The 18,304-nt window shown below is 34.2% G+C and overlaps 2 protein-coding genes across 2 annotated transcripts; both read right to left on the reverse strand.

The window, feature by feature from the left end:
* Nucleotides 1–920: 920 nt before the first annotated feature.
* LOC133322935 (opsin Rh1-like) lies at nt 921–4,171 on the reverse strand. Its single transcript, XM_061531886.1, has 6 exons — nt 4,164–4,171; nt 4,028–4,091; nt 3,314–3,804; nt 1,442–1,589; nt 1,106–1,383; nt 921–1,047 (listed from the first exon to the last, which is right to left on the reverse strand). Exons 1-6 carry the CDS (start codon nt 4,169–4,171, stop codon nt 921–923), a joined length of 1,116 nt encoding a protein of 371 aa, XP_061387870.1.
* Nucleotides 4,172–9,130: 4,959 nt separating this feature from the next.
* Nucleotides 9,131–13,698, reverse strand: LOC133322932 (opsin Rh1-like). The gene is made up of 6 exons (XM_061531882.1): nt 13,691–13,698; nt 13,548–13,614; nt 11,332–11,822; nt 11,120–11,267; nt 10,779–11,056; nt 9,131–9,303 (listed from the first exon to the last, which is right to left on the reverse strand). The coding sequence occupies exons 1-6, from the start codon at nt 13,696–13,698 to the stop codon at nt 9,180–9,182; spliced, it is 1,116 nt and encodes a 371-aa protein (XP_061387866.1). The 3' UTR covers nt 9,131–9,179.
* Between the last annotated feature and the right edge of the window lie 4,606 nt (nt 13,699–18,304).

Raw genomic sequence — 18,304 nt, forward strand, 5'->3', positions numbered from 1 at the left:
ATCATGACGTCCGGGCCCTTTCTGATAAAATATATATTATAGGATAAATATCTACATAACTGATGTTGTACGTTTCCTATCTCTGAGGAATATGAAAATATCCGCCAACAAATCTACACTGTTCACCACATGGATGGCTGATATGAGCTATATAAAGCAGACACGAAAATTACAACACTATGTTTCCTTAAATGACCAGTTTTCATCGCCAGGAACACACCTGTCATAGCCTTGTGGACAGCTTTCCCCCACCCAGACACGTCGTAGGAATATTATACTCAGGGACCATCCTTCCATGGTCTTATTAATCTCAGATCAGGATAGTGCAACAGCATCAATTAATATTGGGGAAGAATCGATGTTTAACACATGTCCAGTGGACAAGGACTACACTATATGTTCTACCTGTTCTACTGCCAGCTATGCTTAAATACCTTACTTCGAATTCCCTGTGGACAGCAATAACAAGATGCAACCTTTCTGAAATAGGATACAGAGGAGTCAGAACCAGACAGCAACCGGTTTCGTGAAATACGACCAGCATAACAACAATTTCAGGAAATAACTTATAAGATTATTATAAGCTTAATCCTTAGATCTATCGGAAGTAATTTATGCGATTGATTTTGTGTTGTTTTAGGACAACATGCGTCCCACTCTTTTTAATGAAGCTTGTCAAGCCTTCGTCGAGTTCCTTGACCACTCATCCGAACATGTATAACCGAATCAATAAAACTCATTTTGCACACACAATTGTATTTTATTTCGTGTCTTTTTTAGACATTCGTATATATCTTTTTTTGGATTTTTGGTCTTTAATGACATTGCTTCAAGAAGTTTTTTTTTTAATTACAAATAATAGATGATGTTCATAGTCCGAAAATCGTGAAATAGATCAAATTCATATTCCATGGAGTTGTTTATGTCCTTGTTTCTCCTTCAGTCACCTGAGAACCGCAATCACTTCCAGTCACTTTATCATTATCCACTTTGCCAAAGATACAACAGGGACATTTTTCTTTCAAGGCCAGACGATATTTGGGATGACTAGAACCATGAACAAAGTATTAACAAATTCTAAATTTTCTAGATCACGATTTATTACCTTGTCGCATAAACAATGGGATTATATACCGCTGCTGATTTTGCAAAACAAGCACCCCATACCGTATTCAATGGTGTTAGACCCTCATAACCGAACAAACCAATGCAGTTGATAATTGTATACGGTGTCCAGGCCATAAACCAAAGTGAAATTGTTACCAAAGCCACCTTGGCTAATTTTGCTTCAGCTGATTTCTCAGCATCCTCTGAAGAGCGCAGTGATTTCACATTCATTTTCTTTGCTTGAGCACGCATGTTTTTTTCATGAGCTGAAACAGCCTGGAAGGGAAAATAGTTTCTTCAAAATTTTTTTGGGGAGTTCTGGAAGATAACTCACCGCGATGATATACCAATAGGAATAGCAAATCAGAAATAGTGGTAACACATACACAAATATGGTATAGGCTATTAGATAGCTCACGGGATTCAAGTCATGATCCATATAATCAATGCCACAGGATGTTAAGTTGCCTTCGGGAACGTAACTAAAATTAATAGGGAGGACAATATTTTTCAGACCCCATCAGAGCCTAGATTTTTAAAAGTAAATTTTTTTCAGAGCCCATCAGAGCCTAGGTTTTTAAAAGAATATTTTTTCAGAGCCCATCAGAGCGTAGATTTTTAAAAGTATATTTTTTCAGAGCCCATAAGAACCTAGAGTTTTAAAAGAATATTTTTTCAGAGCCCATCAGAGCGTAGATTTTTAAAAGTATATTTTTTCTGAGCCCATCAGAGCCTAGAGTTTTAAAAGAATTTTTTTCAGAGCCCATCAGAGCGTAGATTTTTAAAAGTATATTTTTTTCAGAGCCCATCAGAGCGTAGATTTTTAAAAGTATATTTTTTTCTGAGCCCATCAGAGCCTAGAGTTTTAAAAGAATATTTTTTCAGAGCCCATCAGAGCCTAGATTTTTAAAAGTATATTTTTTCAGAGCTCATCAGAGCCTAGAGTTTTAAAAGTATATTTTTTCAGAGACCATCAGAGCCTAGATTTTTAAAAGTATATTTTTTTAGATCCCATCAGAGCGTAGATTTTTAAAAGTATATTTTTTCAGAGCTCATCAGAGCATAGATTTTTAAAAGTATATTTTTCAGAGCCCATTTGACCGTAGATTTCTAAAACAACATTTTTTTAGAGGCTATAGGAACATTTATTTCTAAAAGAATATTTTTTCAAAGGCTATAGGAGCGTAGATTTCTAAAAGAAATTTTTTTCAAATGCTGCAGGGTCGTAGATTTCTAGAAGAATATTTTTCAAAGGCTATAGGAGCGTAGATTTCTAAAAGAATATTTTTTCAAAGGCTATAGGAGCGTAGATTTCTAAAAGAAATTTTTTTCAAATGCTGCAGGGTCGTAGATTTCTAGAAGAATATTTTTCAAAGGCTATAGGAGCGTAGATTTCTAAAAGAATATTTTTTCAAAGGCTATAGGGTCGTAGATTTCTAAAAGAATATTTTTTCAGGCCTTACAAATAGGCGTAGATTTCTAAAAGAATATTTTTTCAAAGGACCATCCAAACAAGGCGTGTATTTCTAAAAGAATATTTTTTCAAAGGCTATAGAAGCGTAGATTTATAAAAGAATATTTTTTCAAAGGCTATAGGAGCGTAGATTTATAAAAGAATATTTTTTTCAAAGGCTATAGGAGCGTAGATTTATAAAATAATATTTTTTCAAAGGCTATAGGAGCGTAGATTTATAAAAGAATATTTTTCCAAAGGCTATATGAACGTAGATTTCTAAAAGAATATTTTTTCAAAGGCTATAGGAGCGTAGATTTCTAAAAGAATATTTTTTCAAAGGCTATAGGAGCGTAGATTTCTAAAAGAAAATTTTTTCAAAGGTTATAGGAGCGTAGATTTCTAAAAGAATATTTTTTCAAAGGTTATAGGAGCGTAGATTTTTAAAAGAATATTTTTTTCAAAGGCTATAGGAGCGTAGATTTCTAATAGAATATTTTTTCAAAGGCTATAGGAGCGTAGATTTCTAAAAGAATATTTTTTTCAAAGGCTATAGGAGCGTAGATTTATAAAAGAATATTTTTTTCAAAGGCTATAGGAGCGTAGATTTATAAAAGAATATTTTTTCAAAGGCTATATGAACGTACATTTCTAAAAGAATATTTTTTCAAAGGCTATAGGAGCGTAGATTTCTAAAAGAATATTTTTAATTTTTAAAAGAGTATTTCTAATAGTTTTATCCTCTCTACTCACCGACTCCAACCCATAATCGGTGCAAATGTCCACACAGCACTCATGACCCATACAAATATTATTTTATAGATTGCCAAACGTATTGTCATCGGTTGCCCCGCCATACCTTTCACAATGACATTATAACGATCCAGTGCAATCATACACATTGACCAAATGGAACTGCAACCAAAACCCGAACCGAATGTAGCATAAATATCACACATCATTGGTCCCCATACCCATGTTTCGAAATATAAATTTGTTGCCATCAATGGGGTATTCAAAATCATCATACAAAAATCGGAAATTGCCAAATTTATAACCAATAAGTTGGCTGGAGTTCGTAACGCTTTTGTGGTGGCAAAAATATAAATTACGGTGCCATTACCAAACCATGCCATTAAACCGATAATTATTAAATATCCGGTTAAGATTTTATTCCAAATGGGATCCATGGGGGGAAATTGACTCCAATATGAGCTGACCAAATGTGCCATATCGGGGGTGACCTGGAATTGAGAAATGAAATCAGAACAAATAAATAGAAAAATTGAATTATAGCATATCGACAATATTGTTAGATTTGCATTTAAAGTTAAGAAACCGAAGTTCTACAAAAACAATTCCTAGATACAGAAAATTTATTGTCCACATTTGAAGGGTTTCGTGGCGTATACGTAACGTCGTTATTTATACGACCCAATGCCTCCACGGTAATGTTTTTTTACATACCTTATCCGTTACGGAGCCATTATTTAAAGGTGTAAAACGTGGTCCAAAAGGTTGTTCGGCAAATCTAGAAAATAAATGAATTAATTTGAAATGAAAATATTATTTTCTGTATGATATATCTACCGGTTATCCTTACATTTCCATATTGACCAATCTTCCTTGAATTGGTCCTTAAACTAGTAAATCATTTGTCCGTTTTATTTTTGTACTGCCAGCCCACGAATAAGTTTGTGTATTCTTTGATATCCAAAAGACCGACAATTGTGATGAACATTTTTGGCAAATCCACAAGTTTTATAGCATGACTAACTTTTCCGAACAATTGTTGTGATTGGAAATTTAATTAGGGGATTTAATGCATTACCTTTAGTGTTTAATCTTTTGCCTTTGACCTTTTTGACTAAGCAATTATTGGATATTAACATGGGTAACAACTTTTGATAAGGGTTGGTTTAAAAAAAATATAAAAATTATTTGTTCGAAGACCCCCGTAATCGTCGATTTGTATAACTCATCGATTTTTTTAATAATACATTTGAATACTTTTAAAGACGTTGATTTATTAAATATTTTTTATGTAGACGTTTTCATTACTTCTAAGGACTTCGATTTTTAAAAAAATATTTTTGAAATGCTTTTGAGGAGCGCCAGAAAAACGTTGTTGATTTTCAAAATATATTTTTCGAAGGCTTATAATTTTAAATACGTTTGAAAATATTTCTGAACTTTTTTTTCTCCACTCTAATGTACATCTACCATTCTGGGCTTACTATCAGCAATAAGAGATTATCTTTGATTTTCACACCGACCTAAGAGGATTAGAGAAAAAATCTCGTCAACAAATTGAAACGCTACACTGATTGTTATGTGTATATCCGAAGAAATAATTGAGTAAGACTAACAGTAGTAACAAGAAGGCGCAAATAGAGAGTAAACCTTAGTCGTAAATAAATTTCGAATCGTTCTGCCCAAGATACAATAGTTGAATTTTATAGATGGGATTCTCTTTCTTGAATACGTAGCAGCTGAACTTGGAAAGGTAAATTTTATTTTATTTAAGGAAAGAAAATGTTCTTAATATTTTTTCTGGGCGTAGATTTTATAAATAATATTTTAGTGTTAATCAGACAGTGGATTTTTTAAAGCATACTTATTCAAAGTCCATCAGATTGCAGATTTTTTAAATAATATTTTTTTAAAGCCCATATTTAAAGAATATTCTTCAAGGCTTATCAGGCCGCAGATTTTTTAAAGAAAAGTTTTTTAAGGCTTATCAGAACGTAGATTTTTTAAAGAATATTTATATAGTAAAATATGTGCTCTTCAAAAATATATATAAATTATATAAACATAACTCTGAATATCCAAAAATCTACTAGAACAAAAATTATTAATTTTTCAAAGAAAATTCCGCATCAGGTAATAACTTCGGATTTATTACGTATAGCTAAATGAAATAAACTGATTTGGAAAGAATAACGTTTCAGATTCAGAATATATTCGAATCCCTAAGAGGTTCCTCAGGAGATAACAAAGTTATAGCCAAAATTCCAGAAGAGGAAAAATTTTGCAATTGCTAAATATTTTCCGTCAGCTACTTCCCGAGGCCATATTTTCTAAACTACTGGGAATATTTTAATAAAATAAAAGGATATTGAAAGATCACAATCTTGTCTTCAAAATGTATTTCAAACATTTTGACATAACTCGTCAAATACTTATGTTAACGTCAAAAATATACCGGATCGAAAAAATTCAAGATTTAGGAAATTTTTAATTAATCCTCTTCCACGGCCAATAACTTCTGAACTAGTTGGAATATTTTCAAAAACTAAGTTGATATTGAGAGAAAGGAACCTAGTATTTAAAATGTATTCCAATTATTTTGATGTAACTCGCCAAGTATTTCAGTTAACTCCAAAAATATAGCAGAACGAAAAATTTGAAGGTTTAGCTAATTTTCAAGTAATTCCCTTACAACGCCCATAACTTCTAAACTAGTCGGAAATTTTTCGAAAACTTAATTGATATTGAGGGATAGGAACCTAGTCTTCAAAATGTATTCCAATCATTTTGATGTATCTCACCAAATACACGAGTTAACGCCAAAAATATAGCACAACGCAAAATTTGAAGATTTTTCCAAAATTTCAGTCATGTCTTCCCCGGACCACAACTTCTGAAATAATTGGAATATTTTTTATCAACGCTTATCAGAGCGTAGATTTCTTAAAGATTTTTTTTTTTAAGATCATCAGAGCGTAGATTTTTTAAAGAATATTTTTTCTAAGCCAGTCAGAGTGTATTTTTTCAGGGCTAGTAAGAGCGTAGATTTGTTAGAGAATATTTTTTCCGGGTTATTAAGAGGGTAGATTTTTTAAAGATTATTTTTTCAAGGCTTATCAACGCGTATATTTTTCAAAAAATATTTTTCTATGCCAGCCAGAGCGTAGATTTTTTAAAGAATATTTTTCTAGGCCAGCCAGAGCGTAGATTTTTTAAAGAATATTTTTGCAAAGGACCAAAGAAGCGAGGAGTTTTAAATAATATTTATTCAAAGGATCAACAAAGCGTAGATTTTTTAAAGAGTATTTTTTCTAAGTCAGTTAGAGCGTACATTTTTTAAAGAATATTTTTTCTAGGCCAGCCAGAGTGTAGATTTTTCAAAAAATATTGTTTAAAGGCTTATCAGAGCATAGGGGGTTTTAAAGACTATTTTTCAAGGTTTATTAGAGCGTAGATTTTTAAAGACTATTTTTCAAGATTTATTAAAGCGTAGATTTGTAAAAATATTTTTTTAAGGCGTATTATAGGGTAGATTTTTATCTTCCGATCTAGGCAGAGCGTAAATTAAAAAAAAAGTGAAAAAGCGTTGAGTTCGGCCGTGCCGAACTTTGGATATCCTCCACGATAGGTATACTGACAGATACTTGAAATGAAAATAAAGGGAACATACCAAAAAGTGGACCTATGTAAACCATAACGTATTACAAATACAAATTTCAGCAATTTTTAATGGATATTTACACAATCAGCCTTCTGGCTAATGATACAATGATGTTTCCCCATCCATTTGAAAAAAGTTGGATTTCATTCAAACTTCGCACATCTTATTATTTCTTCCAAAGTTAGTTCAAGTTCGAAGATGGAGAATATCGGTCCACTTCTTCTGGTACCTCCTACCCAAACTTGTCAAAATTGGGACCCATTGGTCCACTCCTTCTGGTACCACCCCCCACAAAAGGTCAACATTTGCAGTATTTTAAATCCAATATCAGGCGAATGGAATGTCGGTTTGTACCAAAATTTGCGCAACATACTGTTTTGAAGATGAGGCCCATTGGTCCACTCCTTTGGGTACCTCCTCCACAAAGGTTCAAAATAATCAATAACTGTGGGCTATAGTTCAAATATATATTGTTCATTATCGAACTTTACGTTCTAGTTTTTTTATCTCGATATCCTCCGCAGGCGAAATATTGGTTCTAGACCCCATGATTCTTTGATTCAAATCTGTTTCAGAAAATTTTGATTTCATCCAAACTTTGCCCATCTTATTATTTCTTCCGAACTTAGATCAAGTTCGAAGATGGGGAATATCGGTCCACTCCTTCTGGTACCTCCCACACAGGGGCTAGGACTAGGCCTAAATGCGGGCTGTAGTTCATATATAGTTCATTACATGGACGTATGCCGTGAAATGATTTTTTTTTCACAGTAAATTTATGTTTGCAACAGCGATTTTTTTCATTTTGTACTACCGGGCCCCCCGAAATGAAATCCTGTATACGTTGCTGCTTCATTATTGAACCTTACGTTATAGTTTTTTATCTCGATATCCTTAGCAGGTGAAATGATTACAACAGAGTCTTAAAACCAAACCCGGAACAAAGGGGGTTATATGGGGACTACCCCAAAAAGAGTAGGGAGATTTGTTACCATATACGACTACAAAATATTCAGTTGAAAAACGCGTTCAAGAACCCCGAAATACCGAAAATTGGGGGTACCCTTATATGGGGGCTACCAGAAAAAATGGACCTATATTTATAAATTTTAGTGGAGAGATTTGCAACCCAATAAGAACTCAAAGTACTAAATTACAGCCGATTCGGTCGAAAATGCGATCACAACCCCCAAAATACTGAAAATTGGGGGTACCGTTATATGGGGGCTACCAGAAAAAGTCGACCGATAATTATAAAAATATTTGATTTCGTACTTTTTTATTTTAAGATTTTATGGATGTTTTTTATTGGCCCTATTCCCTGTTTGGACCATAGTTTTTTTTAAGAATATTTCATACACTAATATATCCCAAAATACTGAAAATTGGGGGTACCGTTATATGGGGGCTACCAGAAAAAGTCGACCGATAATTATAAAAATATTTGATTTCGTACTTTTTTATTTTAAGATTTTATGGATGTTTTTTATTGGCCCTATTCCCTGTTTGGACCATAGTTTTTTTTAAGAATATTTCATACACTAATATATACTGTTTTTTTTTTAAAAAAGAATACAAATTTTGATTTTTATTTTGCTGACCATCTTTAAGAGGTTGTATGCATGTTCTTCTTTATTATTTAAAATTTCGTGTATATAATTTGTTTAAAATTGTTTTTTTTTTTTTTGTATTTTTTCGTCTTTAATGACATTGCAGAGTTTTTGTTTAAACTATAAAAACATAAAAATCTACACTATAAAATAAAAATTTTTTAATAATATCCTATAACAAATACAACACTTTTTATGTGTGTGTACGTTTTTTTCTCTTTTTTTTTTTTTTTTTGAAGTACATTTGAAGTACTATTCATTACAATTATGCAAAAGCTTTCGTATCTGCTGCTATAGTTTCCGTATTATAATAATCCTTGATAAGTTTCGTGATTTTGAGTTGTAGTTAATGCCCAGGCGCTATCTATCTCTCATCACATTGTATAACTCCGAGGTGTATAAAAATAGTAGTTGCAATTGTATTAATAAAAATTAGTATTAGTTTCATGTAATAGTTTCCTTTTTTCTCTTCAAAAGAAAATATATATTTTCTTTTTTTGTAATTGTTATTGTTGAGTCGGTAGATTGCTCATTCCTTTGTCGTTGAGATCGTGGTCGAAGGAAGCCGTAGTAGTTATTCCGTGCGATTGGAATTTTATGCCTTGGTTTCGGAATCGGTGGCCTGAGATGTGGATTCACCTCCCGACTTGCCATCATCAACATTGCCGAAGACACAGCACGGGCATTTCTCTTTCAAGGCAACGCGATATTTAGGATGGCTGTAAAGAGAGAGAGAGAAATTGTGGGACAAAGACAAGGTGACTATTGTGATAATTAATAGAGAGAATGAAAATGATTAGGAACATATTTTAGGTCCTCAGATAGTTGATCAATATAGAATATTTTCTCAAGCCCTTGGCTTTTTAATATAACAATGTTTCAACAAATGTTAAGGGTATAGTTCCATATAGGGTAAGTTCCATATACATATATATTTTTTTCATTTCCTCTCTTTATGACCTTCACCACACTGTGGTACAGGGTATTATGTCTTTGTGCATGTGTTTGTAACAGGCAAAAATAATCGAGATAGACCCATGGTTCCTTTTGAGAATATGCATAGAATCACTTTCTGAGTCGATTTATGCATGACCGTCTGTCCGACCATGTATTTTTGTGAACAAAGTACAGGTCGCATTTATGATCCGATTTGGATGAAATTTGGCACATGTCACTTATTTGGCACAAGGACGAACTCTATTGAAATTGGAGAAAATCGGTTCAGATTTAGATATAGCTCCCATATATAGTTTGGTCCGATTTAATGTAAAAGGGATACCAAAGTCTCTATATATCTTTCGATTTGCACGAAATTTGGTATAGCCTACTGAATTAGGTCTAGAATGAAGTGTGCTAAGTTTCGTGAAAACCGGTTCAAATTTAGACATAGCTCCCATATATAGTTTCGCCCGATTTTAGGCAAATGACGCACCAAAGTCCCTGAAAATCATTTGATTCGCACGAATCTTGGCATAGCGTATTGAATTAAGTCTAGAATGACGTGTGCTAAGATTCGTGAAAATTGGTTCACATTTAGATAAAGCTTCAATATATAGTTTCGCCCGATTTTAGGTAAATGGTGCACCAAATTCTCTGAAAATCATTTGATTTGCACGAATTTTGGCATAGCGTATTGAATTAAGTCTAGAATGACGTGTGCTAAGATTCGTGAAAATCGGTTCAGATTTAGATATAGCTCCCATATATAGTTTCGCACGATTTAAGTTAAATGGTGTACCAAAGTCCCTATATATCTTTCGATTTGCACGAAATTTGGTATAGCCTACTGAATTAGGTCTAGAATTATGTGTGCTAAGTTTCATGAAAATTGGTTCAGATTTAGATATAGCTCCCATATATAGTTTCGCCCGATTTTAGGTAATTGGTGCACTAAAGTCCCTATATATCGTTCGATTTTCACGAATTTTGATATAGGGTACTGAATTAAGTCTAGAATGATATTGCTAAGCTTCGTGAAAAGATCCATTGACAGACCGATTGATACAACGTACTGAAGTAATATAAATTGGTCTCTGGCAAGTTTCCCTGAAATCGTTTCAAATATCGATATATTACCAAAACGCGTCGTCTGTTAGGATACATAAGTAGAATATATCCAAAGTGGTGAAGGGTATCATATAGTCGGCCCAGTCCGACTTTACTACTTTCCTTACTAGTTTTAGTTATCACTTACCTGGTGGCATAGACAATTGGATTGTAGACAGTGGCCGATTTGGCAAAACAGGCACCCCAGATGGTGTTCAATGGAGTCAAACCATCATATTCGAATAGACCCATTGCATTGATGACTTGATAAGGGGTCCAGGCCATGAACCACAGCGAAATGGTGATCAAAGCAACTTTGGCCAATTTGCCCTCAGCCGATTTATCAGCATCGTCAGATGAGCGCAGAGATTTCACATTCATTTTCTTGGCTTGTTCACGCATGGCTTTTTCGTGAGCAGATACAGCCTAGGGAAGATCCAAAAAATCAAAATCTATTCAAGTGGAATTTCCCCCTCTCCAAATACTTACAGCAATGATGAACCAATACGAATAGCAAATTAAAAACAATGGAATGTAATAAACAAAGATGGTATAGAAGATCAAATAGGTACGTGGATTCCAGTCACGATCCAAATAATCGATACCACATGAAGTTAAATTGCCCTCAGGTACATAACTGCAAAAAAAAAACAAATTAATTTTCAAATAAAATAAATTTTTTTTTCTCTATTTCAGTTTACCGGCTCCATCCCATAACGGGTGCAAATGTCCATATACTGGACATGGCCCAAACGAAAATAATCTTAAATATGGCCAATTTCACTGTCATCGGTTGACCCGACATACCCTTGACAATGACATTGTAACGATCCAAAGCAACCATAGACATGGACCATATCGAACTGCAACCGAATGCCGAACCCAAACCAGCATATACATCACACATCAACGGTCCCCATATCCATGTCTCGAAATATAAATTAATACCCATCATTGGTGTATTCATCAGCATCATTCCAAAATCGGAAAGTGCCAAATTGATGACCAACAAATTGGCCGGTGTACGCAGAGATTTTGTTGTGCCGAAAATATAGATAACAGTACCGTTGCCTATCCATGCCAGAATACCAATGGTCAAGAGATAGGCAGCCAGAATTTTATTCCAAATTGGTTCCATGGCAGGAAATTGATTCCAATAGGGATGGATTAAGTGAGCCATATCGGGTGTTACCTGGAGGAAAAGTGGAGGAGGAAGGGAGATTTTTAAATTTATGTTTATAAAAGAGCGGAGAATTTTAAGATTTTTATTTTATTGCAGAGAAATTTTTTAGAGTCCATCAGAACGTCGATTTTTTGAAGAATGTTTATTGAGGGCTTATCAGTTCGTAGATGTAGATGTTCCAAATGTTTTTGGAAGTCTTATCGGTGATCTGAATTTTTAAAGAATGTTTTTTTCAGGGATTGTTATTGAGACAATTTTTTGTAGAATAATTTTTCAAGGAATTTTCAACGAATGTCTTTTCAGATCCCATCAGAGTATAGATTTTTTAAAGAATATTTTTTTCCAGAGCCAATCAGAGCGTAGATTTTTTTTAAACATATTTTTCTTTAAAGTCATTCAAAGCCCAGATTTTTTAATGAATATTTTTTTCTGAGCCACTCAAAGGGCAGATTTTTTTTAAAAGAATGTTTTTCAGGTCTAGATAGAGCGTAGATTTTTTAATAAATGCTATTTCAGGTCTAGATAGAGCGTAGATTTTTAAAGAATTTTTTTTTTTAAGAAATATTTTTTCAGAGCCTATCAGAGCGTCGATTCTTTAAAGAATTTTTTTAAGGAATATTTTTTCAGAGCCTATCAGAGCGTCGATTCTTTAAAGAATTTTTATTCAGATCCAATCAGAACGTAGATTTTTTAAAGAATTTTTTTCAGATCCCATCAGGGCGTAGATTCTTTAAAGAGTTGGTTTCACATCCCATCCATTAGGGCATAGGTTTTTAAAGAACATATTTTCACAACTTATCGGAGCCTAGATTCTTCAAAAATTTGGTTTCAGAGCGTAGATTTGTAAAGAATTTGTTTCAGATACCATCAGAGCGTAGATTTTTTAAGAATTGGTTTCAGATACCATCAGAGCGTATATTTTTTCAGCTCTAGACAGAGTGTAGATTTTTTAAAGAATATTTTTACAGGTCTCTAGACAGAGCGTAGACTTCTTAAAGAATATTTTTTCAAGGCGTAGATTTTTTAATGAAGATTTTTTCAAGGCTAGACAAGGCGTAGATTTTTTAAAGAACATTTTTTAAAGGCGTAGATTTTTTAAAGAACATTTTTTAAAGGCGTAGATTTTTTAAAGAACATTTTTTAAAGGCGTAGATTTTTTAATGAATATTTTTTCAAGGGTAGACAAGGCGTAGATCAGGAGTAGGCAGAGCGTAGATTTTTTAAAGAATATTTTTTCAAGGGAAGACAAGGCGTAGATCAGGAGTAGGCAGAGCGTAGATTTTTTAAAGAATATTTTTTCAAGGCGTAGATTTTTTAATAAATATTTTTTCAAGGCTAGACAAGGCGTAGATCAGGAGAGGGCAGAGCGAAGATTTTTTAAAGAATATTTTTTCAAGGAATATATGTTAAGGAATATTTTTTCAAGGCTAGACAAGGCGTGGGTCAGGAGTAGGCAGAGCGTAGATTTTGTTAAGGAATATTTTTTGAAGGCTAGCCAAGGCATGGATCAGGAGAAGGCAGAGCGTAGATTTGGTTAAGGAATATGTTTTCAAGGCTAGACAAGGCGTGGATCAGGAGTAGGCAGAGCGTAGATTTTGTTAAGGAATATTTTTTCAAGGCTAGACAAGGCGTGGATCAGGATTAGGCAGAGCGTAGATTTTGTTAAGGAATATTTTTTAAGGTTTAGACAAAGCTATTTTTTCTATATGTCATTTTCGTTGTCACAATACCCACCTTATCTGTTACCGATCCATTGCTAAGGGGAGCAAAATGTGGTCCTATTAAGGACCGTTCGATGAATCTACGAAAATTAGAAAACACAAAATTATGTTTATCGTCTCTACAGTTCTTGAAAAAGAGAGCACTGCTTAACACACCTTTCCATTTTCGAGGTTTCGTTTTTATTGGTTTTACAGAAGACCCTTTTATTGGGATACTTATTGACCGTTTTATAGGTTTTTTATCACTTCGCTTTTGATTTACATGTGAAAAGAATTTTGGAAATAATTTTCATAAATAAAATCTCATATCTTTTTCTCAGCGACCACTTTGTTGGTGATAATGTTCGTTGTTCCCGCCTAAACGATACTCTGCTCGGACTATTCGAATCTTCTTCGCGGCTATTTACTATCTGCGAGAATAACTTAAATCCCCAGCAAGTTTTATAGGTATTTTTATAGCATAAGAACTGTTGACTAGATATCGAATTGTAATCGAAGACAATTAAATTAAGGCTTCTTATCGTTTTCTTAGCCATTTACAAAAACAACAACAAAAACATACAACATATTCAAGGTGGCTTAAGGAAATGTTAATTCAAGACAGATTAAGAAATAGAATTAAGTGCTGCAATTATATCAGTGTGGTCCCATAATAATAATAGTTTATCAGGGTGTTCATAAAAGTATGAACATGCTCGGCTTCATCCTTTTTATTTTATGATCACTTCATATTGATGCATTTCATAAATGATGTTCAAGTGGTTTTATGATAAGTGTCCAATGCAGTCACAAGATCTGTGTGTGTGCGCTGATAATAATAAATCAAGAGAAGTCCGGACACAATGATATTGGTACGCTCATTTAATGTAAACAACCCTCATGTGCACTGTGAGAACTGATACTTGTTATGTGTTTAAGATTAGGCTAAGTTAGATAAGTTTATGTAGTACTTAAGTAAGAATACTTTATAAATAAATTAGAGTTGAAACTACTATCGAACTATAAGGTTGGTTTCAACATCTCACTCACTTTAATATTTGGTCAATCGAGCCGGATCCAAATATTTCGATATATTTGATCCTTCAAGAGAAACAAAAAAGAACCAGCGGTAAAAAAGAAATATGTTTAAATTTAAAAAAAAAAAAAAATTAAAAATATATAAAAAAGACCCCAACGGCAAATTAAAGACCCCAGCGCCTAAAATAAAGACCCCAGCGGCAAAATTAAAGACCCAAGAGGCAAAATTAAATAAAAAAGTAAAGAAAGCCAACAAGAGGGCGCAATGTCTGCGCAAATTATGGAACAACCACAAACGAACAGCCTGTCGAGTACTCAAAAAGAAAGAGCACTAATATCCCGATTCAGAAAAAAGGCTAACAAATTCGCTGATGTCCTTGAAAGTGATTTATTTGGAAAACCTAGAAAGGTTTTGGTGTATTGGAAGGTATCGTGGGAGACACTGAGGGATGTAATAGAGAAACTATATTTCGAATTCCCAACGGTGTATTTAATGGAAGAGGTAGAGGAGGAATTCGAAGAAGTTGATGCCAAGTTTGAAACCAAAATGCTGGAGATAATACGCTCCTCACATTGGAGGAATAGGGAAAGCGACAAGCAATGAAATGGGAATTTCGAAGGACGAAAATAGTACGCCAACAATCGTTACTAAAGCAAACGAAGACCCTGAAAATAGAGTATTGTCTCAACAGCAGCCACTGCAGGAGGTTGTTTCCACAACAGAGAGGTCTACGATCCGTAGCGATCCGAATTGCACTCGAGCGCCATTATCACAGCCCCCAGAAAATAGTTTCAATAATGTCTTGGCCGACATTAAAATGGAAGATGTGAAATATGAAAACAAGCATGAAACATCATACACAAACATCACACACGAAAAAGAAGAAGTCAAACAGGAAGTGTTTAGTCAAGATCCTCTCGATAGTAGCTACAATAATGGTATTTTCAAGGGCCAACTGAGGCGTGGATTTATTAAAGAATATTTTTCAAGGGCCAACTGAGGCGTGGATTTATTAAAGAATATTTTTCAAGGGCCAACTGAGGCGTGGATTTATTAAAGAATATTTTTCAAGGGCCAACTGAGGCGTGGATTTATTAAAGAATATTTTTCAAGGGCCAACTGAGGCGTGGATTTATTAAAGAATATTTTTCAAGGGCCAACTGAGGCGTGGATTTATTAAAGAATATTTTTCAAGGGCCAACTGAGGCGTGGATTTATTAAAGAATATTTTTCAAGGGCCAACTGAGGCGTGGATTTATTAAAGAATATTTTTCAAGGGCCAACTGAGGCGTGGATTTATTAAAGAATATTTTTCAAGGGCCAACTGAGGCGTGGATTTATTAAAGAATATTTTTCAAGGGCCAACTGAGGCGTGGATTTATTAAAGAATATTTTTCAAGGGCCAACTGAGGCGTGGATTTATTAAAGAATATTTTTCAAGGGCCAACTGAGGCGTGGATTTATTAAAGAATATTTTTCAAGGGCCAACTGAGGCGTGGATTTATTAAAGAATATTTTTCAAGGGCCAACTGAGGCGTGGATTTATTAAAGAATATTTTTCAAGGGCCAACTGAGGCGTGGATTTATTAAAGAATATTTTTCAAGGGCCAACTGAGGCGTGGATTTATTAAAGAATATTTTTCAAGGGCCAACTGAGGCGTGGATTTATTAAAGAATATTTTTCAAGGGCCAACTGAGGCGTGGATTTATTAAAGAATATTTTTCAAGGGCCAACTGAGGCGTGGATTTATTAAAGAATATTTTTCAAGGGCCAACTGAGGCGTGGATTTATTAAAGAATATTTTTCAAGGGCCAACTGAGGCGTGGATTTATTAAAGAATATTTTTCAAGGGCCAACTGAGGCGTGGATTTATTAAAGAATATTTTTCAAGGGCCAACTGAGGCGTGGATTTATTAAAGAATATTTTTCAAGGGCCAACTGAGGCGTGGATTTATTAAAGAATATTTTTCAAGGGCCAACTGAGGCGTGGATTTATTAAAGAATATTTTTCAAGGGCCAACTGAGGCGTGGATTTATTAAAGAATATTTTTCAAGGGCCAACTGAGGCGTGGATTTATTAAAGAATATTTTTCAAGGGCCAACTGAGGCGTGGATTTATTAAAGAATATTTTTCAAGGGCCAACTGAGGCGTGGATTTATTAAAGAATATTTTTCAAGGGCCAACTGAGGCGTGGATTTATTAAAGAATATTTTTCAAGGGCCAACTGAGGCGTGGATTTATTAAAGAATATTTTTCAAGGGCCAACTGAGGCGTGGATTTATTAAAGAATATTTTTCAAGGGCCAACTGAGGCGTGGATTTATTAAAGAATATTTTTCAAGGGCCAACTGAGGCGTGGATTTATTAAAGAATATTTTTCAAGGGCCAACTGAGGCGTGGATTTATTAAAGAATATTTTTCAAGGGCCAACTGAGGCGTGGATTTATTAAAGAATATTTTTCAAGGGCCAACTGAGGCGTGGATTTATTAAAGAATATTTTTCAAGGGCCAACTGAGGCGTGGATTTATTAAAGAATATTTTTCAAGGGCCAACTGAGGCGTGGATTTATTAAAGAATATTTTTCAAGGGCCAACTGAGGCGTGGATTTATTAAAGAATATTTTTCAAGGGCCAACTGAGGCGTGGATTTATTAAAGAATATTTTTCAAGGGCCAACTGAGGCGTGGATTTATTAAAGAATATTTTTCAAGGGCCAACTGAGGCGTGGATTTATTAAAGAATATTTTTCAAGGGCCAACTGAGGCGTGGATTTATTAAAGAATATTTTTCAAGGGCCAACTGAGGCGTGGATTTATTAAAGAATATTTTTCAAGGGCCAACTGAGGCGTGGATTTATTAAAGAATATTTTTCAAGGGCCAACTGAGGCGTGGATTTATTAAAGAATATTTTTCAAGGGCCAACTGAGGCGTGGATTTATTAAAGAATATTTTTCAAGGGCCAACTGAGGCGTGGATTTATTAAAGAATATTTTTCAAGGGCCAACTGAGGCGTGGATTTATTAAAGAATATTTTTCAAGGGCCAACTGAGGCGTGGATTTATTAAAGAATATTTTTCAAGGGCCAACTGAGGCGTGGATTTATTAAAGAATATTTTTCAAGGGCCAACTGAGGCGTGGATTTATTAAAGAATATTTTTCAAGGGCCAACTGAGGCGTGGATTTATTAAAGAATATTTTTCAAGGGCCAACTGAGGCGTGGATTTATTAAAGAATATTTTTCAAGGGCCAACTGAGGCGTGGATTTATTAAAGAATATTTTTCAAGGGCCAACTGAGGCGTGGATTTATTAAAGAATATTTTTCAAGGGCCAACTGAGGCGTGGATTTATTAAAGAATATTTTTCAAGGGCCAACTGAGGCGTGGATTTATTAAAGAATATTTTTCAAGGGCCAACTGAGGCGTGGATTTATTAAAGAATATTTTTCAAGGGCCAACTGAGGCGTGGATTTATTAAAGAATATTTTTCAAGGGCCAACTGAGGCGTGGATTTATTAAAGAATATTTTTCAAGGGCCAACTGAGGCGTGGATTTATTAAAGAATATTTTTCAAGGGCCAACTGAGGCGTGGATTTATTAAAGAATATTTTTCAAGGGCCAACTGAGGCGTGGATTTATTAAAGAATATTTTTCAAGGGCCAACTGAGGCGTGGATTTATTAAAGAATATTTTTCAAGGGCCAACTGAGGCGTGGATTTATTAAAGAATATTTTTCAAGGGCCAACTGAGGCGT

This window comes from Musca vetustissima, unplaced genomic scaffold (assembly GCF_032173495.1).
Source record: "Musca vetustissima isolate MV318-11 ecotype Yass unplaced genomic scaffold, APGP_CSIRO_Mvet_v1 utg17310, whole genome shotgun sequence".
NCBI lineage: Eukaryota > Metazoa > Arthropoda > Insecta > Diptera > Muscidae > Musca > Musca vetustissima.

Coding starts and splice junctions, on each gene's coding strand:
- LOC133322935 (XM_061531886.1), bottom strand. Junction 1,590..3,313: donor CCGATTATGGGTTGGAGTCG/GTGAGTAGAGAG, acceptor TATTAATTTTAG/TTACGTTCCCGAAGGCAACT. Junction 1,048..1,105: donor CCCATTGTTTATGCGACAAG/GTAATAAATCGT, acceptor TCATGGTTCTAG/TCATCCCAAATATCGTCTGG.
- LOC133322932 (XM_061531882.1), bottom strand. Junction 11,268..11,331: donor CCCGTTATGGGATGGAGCCG/GTAAACTGAAAT, acceptor TTTTTTTTGCAG/TTATGTACCTGAGGGCAATT. Junction 9,304..10,778: donor CCAATTGTCTATGCCACCAG/GTAAGTGATAAC, acceptor CTCTCTTTACAG/CCATCCTAAATATCGCGTTG.